The 15,133-nt window shown below is 42.5% G+C and overlaps 1 protein-coding gene across 1 annotated transcript in view; it reads left to right on the top strand.

Annotated features, from left to right (window-relative positions):
• The window catches only part of tlcd3a (TLC domain containing 3A), a 31,074-nt gene that overhangs the window by 6,417 nt on the left and 9,524 nt on the right, over positions 1 to 15,133 (top strand). The window contains exons 2-3 of the mRNA XM_058077623.1: positions 3,538 to 3,624; positions 11,103 to 11,322. Coding sequence (XP_057933606.1) covers positions 3,538 to 3,624; positions 11,103 to 11,322 — 307 coding nt within the window. The remainder of the gene's footprint in view (positions 1 to 3,537; positions 3,625 to 11,102; positions 11,323 to 15,133) is intronic.

Raw genomic sequence — 15,133 nt, 5'->3', positions numbered from 1 at the left:
CCTGTAGTTCTTGACAAGGTTTGCGCACACTACAGCAGGGATTTTGGGGTTTTCCACTCCTCCATACAGATATCTCCAGAGCCTTCAGGTTTGGGGGCAACACAGACTTTCCGCTCCCTCCATAGATTTTCTATTGGATCCAGATCTGGAGACGGGCTAGGCCACTCCAGGACCTTGGGATGCTTCTTACAGAGCCACTCCTTAGTTGCCTTGGCTGTGTGCTTTGGGTCGTTGCCGTGCTGAAGACCCAGCCACGACCCATCTTCAGGGATCTTACTGAAGGTAGGAGGATGTCGGCCAAGATCTGGCGATACATGGCCCAATCCATGCTCCCCTAAAATACGGTGCAGTCGTCCTGTCACCTTGTCAAAAAAGCATCCTCAAAGAATGTTTCCACCTCTGTGTTTCACGGTTGGGATGGTGTTCTTGGTTGTACTCATCCTTCTTCCTCCAAACACGGCGAGTCAAGTTTAGACCAAAAAGTTCAATTTTTGTCTCATCCGACCACATGACCGTCTCCCATTCCTCCTCTGGATCATCCAGATGGTCTGTGGTTCCAGCTCTCTTCAGGTCATTGACCTGGTCCTGCCGTGTAGCTCTGGGCTGATCCCTCACCTTCCTCATGATCATTGATGCCACAGGAGGTGAGATCTTGCTTGGAACCCCAGAACGAGGGAGATTTACCGTCATCTTGAGCTTCTTCCATTTTGGAATAATTGCTCCAACAGTTGTTCTTCTCACCAAGCTGTTTGCTTAGTTTCCTGTAGCCCATCCCAGCCTTGTGCAGGTCTACAACTTTATCTGTAATGTCCCTGCACAGCTCTTTGGTCTTGGCCATTGTGGAGAGGTTGGAGTTTGTTTGTTTGAGCGTGAGGACAGGTGTCTTTTATACAGGTAACAAGTTCAAACGGGTACAGTTAATACAGCTAATGAGTGGAGAACACGAGGGCTAACTAACTAACTAACAAGTCTATGAGAGACGAAATTCTTACTGGTTGGTAGGTGATTAAATACTTATTTCATTTACTTAAATGCAAAAAAATCATATAATGTGATTTTCTGGAAATTTGTTTTAGATTCCGTCCCTCACAATCGAAGAGCACATATGATACAAATTACAGACCTCTACATGCAAGTGCAATTGCAATTGTAAGTGGGAAAATCAGCAAAATTGGCAGTGTATCAAATATTTGTTCTTCCCATTGTACATATATACATGCATACATACATGCATATCAATTTATTGTAAATATTTAATAAATATATACAAACATATTTAAATTATTTTATTTTATTAAAGAGGACTTATTATGATTTTTCCACAATTCCAATTTTGTTAGAATGTTGTATTCTTATGCTAAGTGCTAAGATTTGGATGGCTCTGCATGCTCGGTTTTCTCTTTGTGGCGTCACTGCGAGCCAGACTTCCTTATATGGGCATGCCTGGGTACAAGCTGTAGGCCTGCACCCCACCCCAACCCCGACCCCCCGCTCTGCTGCACTCTTTCGTTGAAGATGTCACCGTGTTAGCACAGAGCAATGGCTACCAGCAAGTGTTTGTTCAGGTGTGAGGGAAAGCTAACTTGCCCAGAGAGGGAAGCAATAAGCAGTAGAGTGGTTGGAGTTTCTGATTCCTGGCCAGTAAGAGGAAAATACGGGACTGTTTTATGAACATGGGCCAAACTGGATTATACGCCAAACTGTTGTTGACGTCCGATGCCTTTTCAACATTACTTGGTCGTTTTGAAGAGCAAGCTGTAAGTTATAATTTATCATACACTACTGCTCAAAAGTTTGGGGTTCACAAAAATTTTATCCATTTCACAAACATTTAAAATGAATCAGATGATTTTCAAAGAAGGATGTACATTTTTGCTTGGAGGCCTACTGTCAGGCCTCTGCATCAATCTCCTGGTATGGCTGCTAATCCAAGTTCATCATTTTATAAGGCTAATAGATTATTAGAAAACCCATCAAAAAATCTAAACTAAAACTAAAATCTCTTACCATGCTGTTAACTACTCCCTTCAGAGAACAGCACAAACTGGGTCTAACAAGGACAGAAAAAACGATGCACAACTGTGCAAGAAGACAAATATCTGAGAGTGTGTAGTTTAAGACAAAGACGCCTCACAGGTCGTCACCTGGCAGCTGCACTAAATAGTAGCCATCAAATACCCGTCAGTATCAACAGTGAAGCGGCCACTTCAGGACTTCAGACTTCATGGCAGCATTGCCAAGAAAAAGCCATATCTCAGACTGGCCAAAAAAATTTCCAAGTGATCCCAAACTTTTGAGCGGTAGTGTAATTTGTGTCTGAAAAATTGAGCTTGTGAAACATGAACACTGTATTTCTGTCCCTTTTCTGTGCGTTCCACCGAGAGAAAACGGTTAGTTTGAGCTAACTAACAACGGATGTCATGGGAGGTACCTGTTTTGGTGCTTAAAGCCCTAACAAAAAAAAAACAAAAAAGTCAGTGTTTCATTCACGGCTGCCACGATTATTCGGATAATTCGAATACCTCGATTACAAAAATATTAAATATATAAATATTGTATCCCCCACCCAGTGTTTGAACCAGATAGTTCATCCTTGCCGAGAGATGCTCTGTATGCCCATTGGCTTGGCTCACTTTTTTTTTGCTTTGCTGCATCGCCAACGCAAACAGCGGTGATGTAGCTCGCAACTGTCAGACGCCGTGAGTGTGACAGCACGTGAAAGAGCAAGCCAGCGACCCATCACGCGTAACGAAACTGGGCCTGCGAGTCAAAGACAAAGTTGTACCACCAAAAGCCACCGCAGCAGGAAAGAGCGGACAGGGCAGTGAGGAATTCTTTCCCCCTTTTCCCGTTCCCCTCCACTCTCTCTTTCTCTCTATGTCTCTTTTTCACTGTCTCTCTCTGTCTCGCTCTCCTTCTCGTCACGCCGGCAGCCTTTCAGCAGCAGCAAGGGGGGGAGGTGGTGGGAGGGGTATTGGCGGACACACAATGAATGGGCTGTGTAAAAATCTGGGTCTTGTGACAGCCCAGGAAACGTGTGTGGCTTTGGGGTTGGAGGTCAAAGGTATAGAAATGGTTAGGGTGGGTTAGTTAGTTAGTTAGTTAGTTAGTTAGTTAGTTAGTTAGTTAGTTAGTTAGTTAGTTTGTGGTCAGCCGATTTACTAGCCTGCCTCGACTCAGACTGGAGTATTACATTGGCCTCGCTTGGTGCGTGGTCCGTGATCCATGGCTGCAAGCCAATGCAGATTGCCGTGAGGGGAATGGAGCACAGACTCACAACTGCTTATTGTTTGGCAAATTCACGCAATACGTCTGCAAATATAGCACTAAGGGAGAACTTTTTAAAAGTGGTTGGTAGTGACTAGCCAAGACGTTAAATCCAAAGTCTGAGATCTGGAGTACAGATAGAAAGGATGTCCGAAATGTTTGTCCATGTAAATGTAATTTCTGGTCAAAGTATTAAATCATACCCTAAAACCCTAAATACCAATTTTTTGTGTTGCTGTTTTCTTTCTGTGATGTGTCTGTCTTTCTCAGGCTGGTGTCCTCCATCCATGCTGTCATGGCAACCACAGCAGGAATCATCGTTGTTTCTTCATGCCGGGACAACGTCATCCACAGCAGGTTAGAATGTGCTGCCATCTACTCTGATGTCTGATGCTAACTCATCGTTGCTATTCATATATACAAGTCTGTGCAACAAAGTGGAGTCGAGCTGCACAAATAAATCAATCAATAAATAATCAATTAGCCAGTTAATTGACAACTATTTTGGTATATTAATCATTTTTTATTTTAAAAAGTCAATTATGTTTGACTCTGACTCACAAATTAGGATATTTTGAAAGGGAACCCATCACGCAAATTTTTTGTCCCTTTGTATTGAGTTTGGACTCCTACACACGATAGCCCGCACAGAAAGCTTTCTAGGTCTTCCAGAATCTGCACCTATTCCAGCTGTATTTCCTTCAGTTTTTATTGATTCCACTTTGGCATACACCCACTCCGCTGTCACTCAAGCGCTACTGTGGACTTCCGGACTACTGCCGAACCCCACTATCTAATTTTTTGGGTATAGGAGTTGATAATGTGAAAATATCAAAAGATCCTGTCAAATGTGAGAAAAAAAATCACGGCTAATGATCACCATAAGGAAGTGTTTTGTTTGTGAATACAGTACATGACTGCCAGCGGTCCTGGCAACAAAGCGTTCCTTCATTTACCCAGGAGGACAGTAGAAAAAACTGCTGAATGCTACTGCCAACTTGTGGCGCTAGTTTTAAAAAGTACATCAGTAGGTCGTCTACAGCCACAGCTGTCAATATTGACAACTGTCAATATAGTTTGTTTTTTTGTTTGTGTTTGTAGACCACTCACCATGCGACTATAGGAGACTTTGCGGTTAATTGAATAAAAGCGTTAATTGTGTCAAATGCCTTATGAGGTATAATTAAGTATAATATATTTTATAGTCTTGTACAGTTTTTTTTAATTATTATTGTCTTTATAGGTTATATTACAGCTGCATCTAAGTAATGTGGTCTACATGGTTTTCGAGTTCCTCGAGAAATGTAGGCCTTCCCTGTTTGCTGGAACATATAATATATATATAATGTAATGTAATATATAATGTAGTGTTCATATTTACAACAACAAAGTTGAATGTAAATAAAATTACTTCCTGCTACATTTCCTGAAAGCCATTTAGCATTAGCATCATGCTAGCCTCCCAATGTGTGTGTGTTGTGTATTTTTTTTAAGGAAAGTGTGAATGTAAGCTAATGCTATCCTGGTAATCCTACTGAATCAGCGGCCAGACCCGGGCAGTCCCAGTTTCAGGATTCTAATCTTCACCGGCAATGCCACCCCACCCCACCTCCGCTACCCTCTCCCCTGCTCCCCTCCCTCCCCTTCAGCCGACACGGCTTAATTCCTCTACAACGCTGCTCAGTTGTGCTGTCCTGTGACGTGCACAAGGCCCTGGGGGGGCTTATCAGACACATGCTTAGCAGCCAGACCCAATGAATACTCTAATGCCCTATCACAATCTGTCGCTGCCGTCGGCCTTTGTCGTAACACTTTACTCACTTCACCACGACGACAGGAGAGGAAAATAAAATGGAAACATGAATGAATAGACTAGAAGGAAGATTCCAATGGCACTAAATTTAGCTCCATCAGATTAGTTAGCAGGGTCAGGGCTGGCGGAGAGTTATTACAAGGAGACACGCTTTGTAGGAGTAATTCTCTTGTCGGGCTACAACAAATGATCATTTTCTTAGTTGTTTAATCTGCAGCTTGTTCTCTTGACTCATTGCGTCTTTGGTTCGGCCCTCGATGGACCAAATCATGAAGCAAACACAAACACGAGAAAAGCGGCCAAAAAGGCAGTCAAAGTCAACATCAGTCAAAGCTGAAACTGTATGTGTGAAGATCTCGTTTTGCCTTTCATGCATGCCAAAGGGAATTAGGGTGGGTGGGTTGGGTTGGTCTCTCTGTTCACACTCGCACAAGTTGCATTCACGGACCCGCTGAACATCACAACAACATACCGGATAGTGGATGTTCTTATCAATAACACGCAATTGATGCACACGTTCAAACTGGTATTGCCCTAGCAGTTAGATGTTCACACGATGATGTAAGTATGCTCAGAAATCCCAGAAAATGCAGTGCAACCTCGGTTAGCGTGTTTTTTGGTTAGAGTCAAAAATTGAAGCCACGATTTTGGTGTGTCATGTTATTAATACACTGCATGAGTCCAACCGTGTTCTTTGTGTAGTTTTATCACAAAACATCCTCGGTAGCAATCCTTTAGCTTGCTAGTACATGGAAACAAGAAGCGGAAATCACATAAGACGCCCGTCTATCACGTCATTGGACTGGCGTTCTTTGCTAACTTAACAGTTGAGCCACAAGCCTCAAAAAATGTGAACACAGTTTTTACAGTTATGGAATTATAATTTTAAATGCCTAAAACACATCAAAATGATTAATTTAAAAATCGAGTGAACGCTCTACTAAACAGTGTTGCAGAATGTTTGAGCTGCTTTGCCTCCCATTTCAATTTTCCTACCAAATGAAGCCAATTTGTTTGAGGAATTTGCTTGTCAATGCATTTGCATTTTGTCGCTACAGCTCAAAGGCATCGCTATCTGAATAAACGGCTTGTTATACACTACCGCTCAAAAGTTTGGGATCACTTGGAAATTTTTTTGGCCAGTCTGAGATATGGCTTTGTCTTGGCAATCCTGCCATGAAGTCTGAAGTCTGAAGTCCTGAAGTGGCCGCTTCACTGTTGATACTGACACTGGTGTTTGACGGCTACTATTTAGTGCAGCTGCCAGGTGACGACCTGTGAGGCGTCTTTGTCTTAAACTACACACTCTCAGATATTTGTCTTCTTGCACAGTTGTGCATCGTTTTTCTGTCCTTGTTAGACCCAGTTTGTGCTTCTCTCTGAAGGGAGTAGTTAACAGCATGGTAAGAGATTTTTAGATGGGTTTTCTAATAATCTATTAGCTTTATAAAATGATGAACTTGGATTAGCAGCCATACCAGGAGATTGATCGAGAGGACTGACAGTTGTTGATAGTAGGCCTCGATGCAAAAATGTACATCCTTCACTTTTGTCCACTTGCAATCGCTTCTTGATTTAAGTTTGCATGTTAATTTGATATCAAATTGAAAGTCCAACCAGCGATAAAGCCTGGAATCCCCAGTCTCTCATCCCAACACACACGTACATGGACAGGCTTTCACAGGGCAGTGATTAGAACACCAATATGAATTAAACCTTCAAGATTAAACACAACATCATCTTCAAACGTACTTACTGTTCATATAACTCACAAAAAAGCAATGAAGATCGTCATGCTCTGTCTCCTTCCTCTGCACCGTGAGGCATTCAGGCGCACTCATAATTCGCGGGGGCAACAATCTCAGTAGGGAAGGCCAGACTTCCTGGACCCTAGACACCAAGGCATTGTAATCCCTCCAGCGTGTCCTCGGTCTGCTCCGAGGTCTTCTCCCAGGTGGGCATGCCCAGAACAGCTCACCATACGGACGCACAAAGGCGATCATAGACCTGCGGCCTAGGGTGTCCTCGTTCCAAGTGCACTTATGAACATCCCTATGTTCGAACATGGTGAGACCGTTCCTCTCTATCACACCCCTCCAGGTCACACTGTTATTGCCCACATGCACGTCGAAGTCTCCCAGTAGAACGACAGAGTCAACAGATGGATTCCAAGAAGGCTGGGTACTCTGAACTGCCATTTGGCGTGTACGCACAAACAGTCAGGACCCCCCCCCCCCCCCCAACGCCTTCGGGTTGGGGGGGGGGGGGGAATGACCCTCTTGTTCATCAGGGATACTCCAACACAGAGGAACCTAGCTATTAATAAGCCCACGCCACCTCGCTGCCTCTCCCCTGCAGCAACTGCAGAGTAGAACAAGGTCCAAGCCCTCTCGAAGAGTTTGGTTCCAGAAACCAAACTGCGGGTCTAGTTGAGTCCGACTATATTTAGTCGGAATGTCTCAACCGCTCGCAAAAAAGAAGTGACATCCCATGTCCCAAGAACCAGATTTGGCTGCCAAAGACCAGGTCGGCCAGGCGCCCGCCACCCAAACGTAATGCACCAGACCCTGCTTGCTCCCGCAGGTGGTGGGTCTACAGGGCGGAGATTGCAGGTGGCTCCTTCGTGCCTGGCTCCAGGGTTACTCTCTGGTAACCTACATACGTCCAGGTGATTGGTCTCTTCTCTTGCTTTCACTCTTGATCTGGCCCGTCACCGAGGACCTGTTTGCCTTGGGAGATCATACCAGAGGCCTATCGGCTCATAGACATTATACTAGCTCCTAAGACCACTGGAGTACTCAAACCCCTCCACCCCGATAAGGTGGTGATTCACGGCGGAATTGTGAGCTTTAGGCGGTAATTGGTTTTTTTTTTTTTTTTTATTTACCTACCCCTTATGACAATTTGTGCACCCCTGGGGGTACACTTTGATTTTGCCCATCCAAACATGAGCACACCTCTTTCCCTTTTCTGTGCATTCTAAGGAAAAATAAAAAGCATGGAAAAACAGTTGGCACGAGGGAGCTAACAATGCACATTATGTGACACATTTTCACTAAGGGTGTGGAAAATAATCAATATTAATCGATACATCGATGCGAGTGCATCGGCTCATTCACCGGGTATGGATGCAATTGACGGGTGAAATCTAGATTCATTGCGATGTGTTTGTGGGTATTGGTAAAATCCGATGCAAGCGCCGTTTTATTAATGTTCAACTTCACCCCATATGCTGTTCCCCAGGCGCAATGAATGCACCATCATTATTTGGCCTTTTGTATTGAATACGGACGGAAGCCGTGAGGCACATCCAACTACTAGTAAAACAGCATGGACGTTCGTAGCAAGCAACAGCGAGGAAGTTTCTATATTTAACCCCCCCACAACGTTTAAATGGTATGTTTGGAAACACTATGGAGTGACGGAAAGCTCGAGAAAACGTCCGTCATTTGCAAAGAATGCCGTGTTAAGAAGCCGTACAACGGCAGCACGACAAACATGCAGACCCCCTTAAAAAGGGGACACCACAACACAGACAAGTCTACCGCCCCCTCCCCGCCAAGTTCCTCGTCGGACACCGGGGAAGAACCAAGCAAATCAGGTTTCAAGTGGATCTTCCGCTGCTTTCCAAATTGTCCAGGAGCTATTTGTCCGTCCCTGCAACAAGTGCCCCCCCCCCCCCCCCAGCAGGTGACATTAGAACAGCAGAGCAGTTGGCTTCTTCCTGAATTGTGAAACAATTTAAAAAGGGTAGAAGTTGTTTTCCACTTTCTGCTCCTCACTACTGTATTAGCCTAGCTGCTAGCTCATTCATATTATATATTAATATTATATATTTTTTACAGCAGTAATTATTGTTGAATTGTTTGACTCCACCACTGAACCACTGCTACTGGAATTGCATAGCCCATGTGAAAGTGGGAGGAAAGTTGTTTTTGAAAAGTTGTTGCTGTTTTAAGATGGCAAAAAGAATGATGAAGAAGTGGTGCATAGTAAAAAAGACAAACAGCACTTTAGTTGAATTTACTGCCAAGTGCCTAGAAGGAATAAAGCCAAATCCTTTTTGTAGGACCATACGGAATTCCATTTTTTGCTTATTTGCATCATGTTGAATTGCATCATATCGCAAGAAATTGCACCATATCATATCGGATTGTATTGATTTTAACTAAATGATTATGGTATCGCAAACGTGAAGAGGGTGAATCGTATCGCCAGAAAATTCCATGAATGGTTAAAGTATGGTATCGCTGGCAGTGCATCGAGATGTGTATCGAATCGTCCTCAGTGCTGTCACACCCCTAATTTTCACTATAAAGCCTTGTAAAAAATGTCATCAATGTTTTCTGTACATGTTGTGCCCATGCAGTAACAGGTACATTCGAAGTTAGTTTCATGTTGGGTATCCGGCTACGAAGCTACAGCGGTAGTTCCCCCTCACATGAAATCATAACACGAGCTTCAGTCCATAGAGCCGCTTGCAAATACTAATAATACTTGACACATCATTTTCTTGTGGTTTCTTGTGGTTTCCTAGTCAGTACAGATTGGTGTCCTAATGCATTGGTTCGTAGTTTGTAGTTCTTCATATTAGCTGCTACAATAAAAATGGCGCTGTAGCTTTGTTGATATGTTTATTTATATTATGTTATATATATATATATATTATGTAGAACATTGTTGGTGTTTTTTGTGGGGCTTTATAATTGAAATAGGTGTATCTTGTCACATGTATTCTTAGCTACCACATGGTAGCTTTTTTTCTCTAGAATAGAGGATTTTAGAAAAATTCCACCAAAAGTGGAGTTTTCCTTTTTAAAAGGCACAAAACTGAATGAATTAGCCGTGAAATGGCAGGGGCTGCGTGTACTGTGTTTGCGGCTGGCTCTTGTTAATCTGCATGCAGTGACCTTAAAGAGCTAAAGAACCCTGGCAGAGGTCAGAGGGCAGAGCTGCTGCCCTGCAGCTTTCCTCCAGCCTGGCCACATAATTAACCATCATCATAATCATCGCACATAAGCCAGCTAGCTATCCAGACAAGCTGTTGTTATGCTGCACTTACATAAGGTTAGCTTTAAAGCCTCTGCAATCATCCACCATATAGCCCAGCTGTTCAAATGAGTGGATTTATCATTTATCGATAAATCAATTCACTTCAATAAACTCGAGAATGTAGTTTATGATGAAAGAGCTAAGGCAGAGATGGAATGCTGTATAGAAAATGCAGAATCAAAGGGGAAAAGTGGGAGTTTTTGGACCATGGACTATAAAGTTCTGAATGAAATCAGTATTTTTCGCCTGGAAAATATTTGACTGTGATTTTTTTTTTAATAACTTCAGATTTCAGCCTCTCAAATGTGACTACTTTTTCCTGTCCTTAGTCATCCATGAAAGCAGATCTGTTTAACATCTTTGTGTTTTAGGCAAAAAGATATTTAGGAAAACAGTGACAGATATTTTTGCCAAACAACTGTTTGTGTTTTGATATTGCATTGTGTTCAAACTATTTCCACTAAGGTTTTTTTTTTTTTAATCGCCTTTTTTGTCTTCTGAGCCGAACCCACTGCCAAACTCAGATTTTTTTGTTACAAACATGAATTAGTGGAATTGTGTTACACAGCATGTCCAACAATTTTGTTGGGCTTCTGTAACAAACCTCTGTGAGTCAGGTCCCACTGATCGCTCCAATTGGGTGTTGGGGACTGGGGTCCAAGCTGGAGCTTGCGGGTTGCCTGCCTGGAGGAGGACAAGCACATTCAGTGCCTCTTGGCACCGATGTAATAATAGGTTTTTTTCTAATATTCTCATGATTGATCGGCAGAGTCTCCAACATCGACCTGTAGCTCCTGATCTTCGGGTTGGTGACCTGGTGTAATAAGTACGCATTGTGAGGGATTTCTGGAAAAGTGGGACATTGTGGGCTGAATGTTTCGACTTTGGAATGCTTCGAATCAGTTGAGCAATGAGTATTGATATTTTCTGTCATGTTTTTGTGAGTAATACTTGGAAATGTCTCTTTCAGACACTGGCTGGCCACCTACTTTGTCATCCGGTACGGCGTGCCTTACATGGCCTACGACCTCCTCGCCATGTACCTCAGCCACTACCACCGCTTCCGGGTCAAAGGGCATAAGGAGTACATGCAGCACTCCCTGCAGACGGTGAACTCCTTCGTGCGCCGCGAGTTGCTGCTGGTGCTGCATCACATCGCCCTGCTCACCGTGCTGCTGCCGGTCACGCTGGTAAGGATGCCATAATGAAACATATACTCTATACAGGAAGTGTGATTTTACAGGTCCTGTTGCACAGAATGGTACAATACCAAGCTGGTTCAAAGGGGACAACAAAGGAGGATTTGATTTGTTCCTCAAGTTGCGGAAAGACAGGAAATGAAGGACAATAGTCAAGTCAGAATTCTTGATCACGGCCTGTCCAATGAATAGGACGGTAGACACTTAGACCGATGAATAGTGGAGCACTCAGGAAAAAACACTTATACAAAACAAACAGGCGGAGTGAGCTCAAACAAGCAGCAACATAATAAAGGGAGGTTCCCCACGCTGGGATCGGAGCTCAATGGGTTGTATGTAGACAATGTTTAGGCGGCCGTCAGGCTTCATCAGCGGCCCGAAGTGAAGCCTGTGGTCCACAGCACCATCTTAATGAGAAAGTCTTAATTGTAGGAGAATATATGAGGAAAAAAAACTATAATAGTTCATGTTATCTAAATTATTTTCTAAAACTTGGGGGGAGGGGTGGGTGTTAGGTTCTTGTGTGGCCACTCCGTTATCTGGGAAAAAAAGCCGAAAGAAACAAAAATTATAGCAATAAAGTCATAATTGCAAGAAGAAAGTTGACATGTTCAAGGAAAACTTTCACAATCCTTATGTGAAACATGAATACACTCTTTCCTTTTTCTGTGCCTTGTAATGAGAGAAAATTAGTTAGTATGAGCTAGCTAACAATGCACTTCATGCGACATACCTATTTTAGGACATACCACTAAAGCCCGACAAAGAAAACATGTTATGTTCCATTTACATAACTGTGTTCCTGTAACATTCGTAGTGATGCTGCAATCAAAGGTGTCCCTTTGGATGTATTGCATGCTACAATAAATACTGTACGACATAACGCATCATTACAAGCCAGTCAGCTTTGTCCCGCAAAGTTTGCTAACGCATCTGACGGGGTAAATGGTGTCTCATGGAAATGTAAACAAGCTCACTGCGTCTCCTCCAGCGTTTCAGCCAAAAGCCTTGAACACAATGAGATGGCATAATATCCCAAAATATACAACAACAGAAAGTCACATGGAACTGGAGCATAACAACAGGGACTGCATTGTAGTGAACACCAACTTCCGGGTGGGAACTTCTGGTGTAAACGCCACTTGTTCCTCCTCCAATCCTGGAAGATGAAAATTGTAAAAAAAAAAAATTTTTAATATTTCAACATTGGAGCACATACCCAACACACGAAATATGCTTTTCAATGTTGTTTTACATGGGGAAAATAAGATGGATATGTTTTGGTGTCATGAGCACTCTAAGGGAATAGTTTTTTTCAAAATGTAGAAGAACTACAAGGAAAACCTTTTGTGTATTTGTTTATGGGGTGAAACTATGGAAGCGTATAAATGATGAATGGAAACCATGCCCAAACATCCAGCACTTTTAAAAGAGAAATAATAATATAAGTATAAAAATATGATCTTTAAAAGGGACGTTGCACGTACATAAATACCAGTACCAAGTACATAAATACCAAGGATGACGTAGTTCCTTTTCTTCCACTGTCTAGTATTTAATTATTCATTCTTCTCTTGGTTAATATTTATATTTACAATATTTTTGGCTGTTTTGTTTATGTTATTATTATTCTTAAGTGCAAGCATGTAAATATTGATGAATCATGCAAGGTGAGAAGGTGATACATAAAGTTTCGACTTCCACGCTCTCCATTTTGAAAGTACAAATGACATATATTGGACTGTTTTTTTTCTCCTCTTTGTTTTATATATGTGTTTATGTATTTACTTTAAACAATGCTAGATTTTTCTTCATTTTCAAAATAAAATGTAAAAATGTAAGGTACATGAAGAGTTATTTATGAAGATTATTTCAGAAGGTTGAAATATTTGCATTTTTTTCTTGAAATATGTCTGACTTTATAGCATATCTATATGTGTTGCTTTACAAAATATCACTTTCTGTGGGAGATAGTCCTTCTGTGTACCAAGAAAAAGTTGTATATATTTTGAGTTAAGCTCATGACAGATGGGAGCAAAAACAAGTGTTGCGATGTTGTTTGTTGAAATGATGTGTGCATAATTATATAATATAGTATAGTATGTTTGGTTCGTGGGAGGAACCATTTTTCATATTGGTGTATGAACTAACTGCATGGAGGGACCACCTCAGGGCTATTAGTTTGCAACAATACCAGATCACATTACGTTTCCATTATTTAGCTGCAGCTGCCGCCCAGTACTGTCTCTTAACTCATCATTCTGGCTGCCTGCCTGCCTGTTGCACTGCCAGTTAAACATGCTAAAAGCCTGCAGCTTTTGCGTCATTAAGTCTTAATCTTACTGAGATATTGAGGAAAATGTCCTGTATTTTGGTTGGGTCATTTTTATATAAGCTCACTGTCTGTCTGACAAACAGTTTGTGTCTTTCTGCTTTTTCTTTACCGAGTCGCCACAGCAGATCTTTTTATGTTAATTGTATTAAGTTAACTGTGATTAATGAATTTCCACCGTATTATTCTGTATTTATAAATTGAATATTTTCACAGTTCACAGAACACCTGTTTACAACCGTTTTAAATATGTTTTTTTTAATATTATTAGAGCCCCAGTCATTAAAATAACACCCCTATTGTCACCTTTACACTCCTGTTACCCAATATAGTAGACATAATAGGAGAATAAGACATAAGTACTTTAGTATGCTGAACTTTTTGACTCGTGGGCCACATTGGCTTAAGAAATTTGGCCGAGGGACCATCCATATGTCGGCGGGCGTCAAGCAGAACAACATACTTACTCAGTGCAACAAAATTTAACGACATGCACAGCAAGTTAATGTGTCACAAATCACCTACTGCTAGTACCTGGATGATAAACAACAACTAAGCGCTAAACATAACACGTAACATAAAATTGTTTGTTCCAAATTCCCCACAAAGCATGCTGGGTAGTGCAGCGGCAACAACAGTGGCGAAGGGCGAAGTACTCCTCCAGCTGTACACTGGTTCTCCCCACCTCTATGGACTCACGCTGGCATAGCTTATCCGACATTAATGCTCCACAGCGGGCAGCTTCTCCTGCTGTACACTCTGGCTCTCCTGGTCCTAGGAAACCAGTACACCCATCTTGGGAGCCATTTTGGGAGCCATTTTGGAAGCCATTTTGGAAGCCATTTTGGAAGCCATTTTGGAAGCCATTTTGGCGCGGCGCACCTGCCCTGGGCCGCACCTACACCATGCCAACAGGGTGTGGCCAGCGCACTTTGCAATTTTTGTGAGCAGTGCAGTACAGCGCAGTACAGCGCAGTACAGCGCAGCACCGCGCACCCACGCCTCCATCCTTTTCACCGGCGCAAGTGGCAAAGAGGCAGGAGATAAGTTGTGAGAGGTTTTAACACAGCTGAGTGTAATCTTAACCAATCAAATGAACATCTCTCATTGCCTTTAAATGTGGAGGGCCCACTAGATTGCGCATCGGAGGTACACCACAATGCGCGTCATGCACCATGTACACGTCATCTGTTCCGGACAGTTGCATTAAACACAGCGGCAGGCTAACCCAGGCATCGTGCTTGTGATCCACCAACATTAAAAAAAAAATATCTCCTTCAGCCAGATTTTAACAACCAATGTTGTATTACCGGTAATCTTTGGTTTTAGTTGTTGTTATTATTAGTTATCTCTTTGTTTCCACAAAATCTGTGCTGCATTTTGGCAGTAACCATCCAACAGTGATTGGATGGTTACTGAGGGGAGGGACTAGAGGGGCGATTTGGGCTACAAAGAAGCTGAGTGGATCTG

Source organism: Doryrhamphus excisus, chromosome 7 (assembly GCF_030265055.1).
Source record: "Doryrhamphus excisus isolate RoL2022-K1 chromosome 7, RoL_Dexc_1.0, whole genome shotgun sequence".
Lineage (NCBI taxonomy): Eukaryota > Metazoa > Chordata > Actinopteri > Syngnathiformes > Syngnathidae > Doryrhamphus > Doryrhamphus excisus.
The sequence above is the reverse complement of the archived record's forward strand: the minus strand, read 5'-3'. Positions and strand labels throughout refer to the sequence as shown.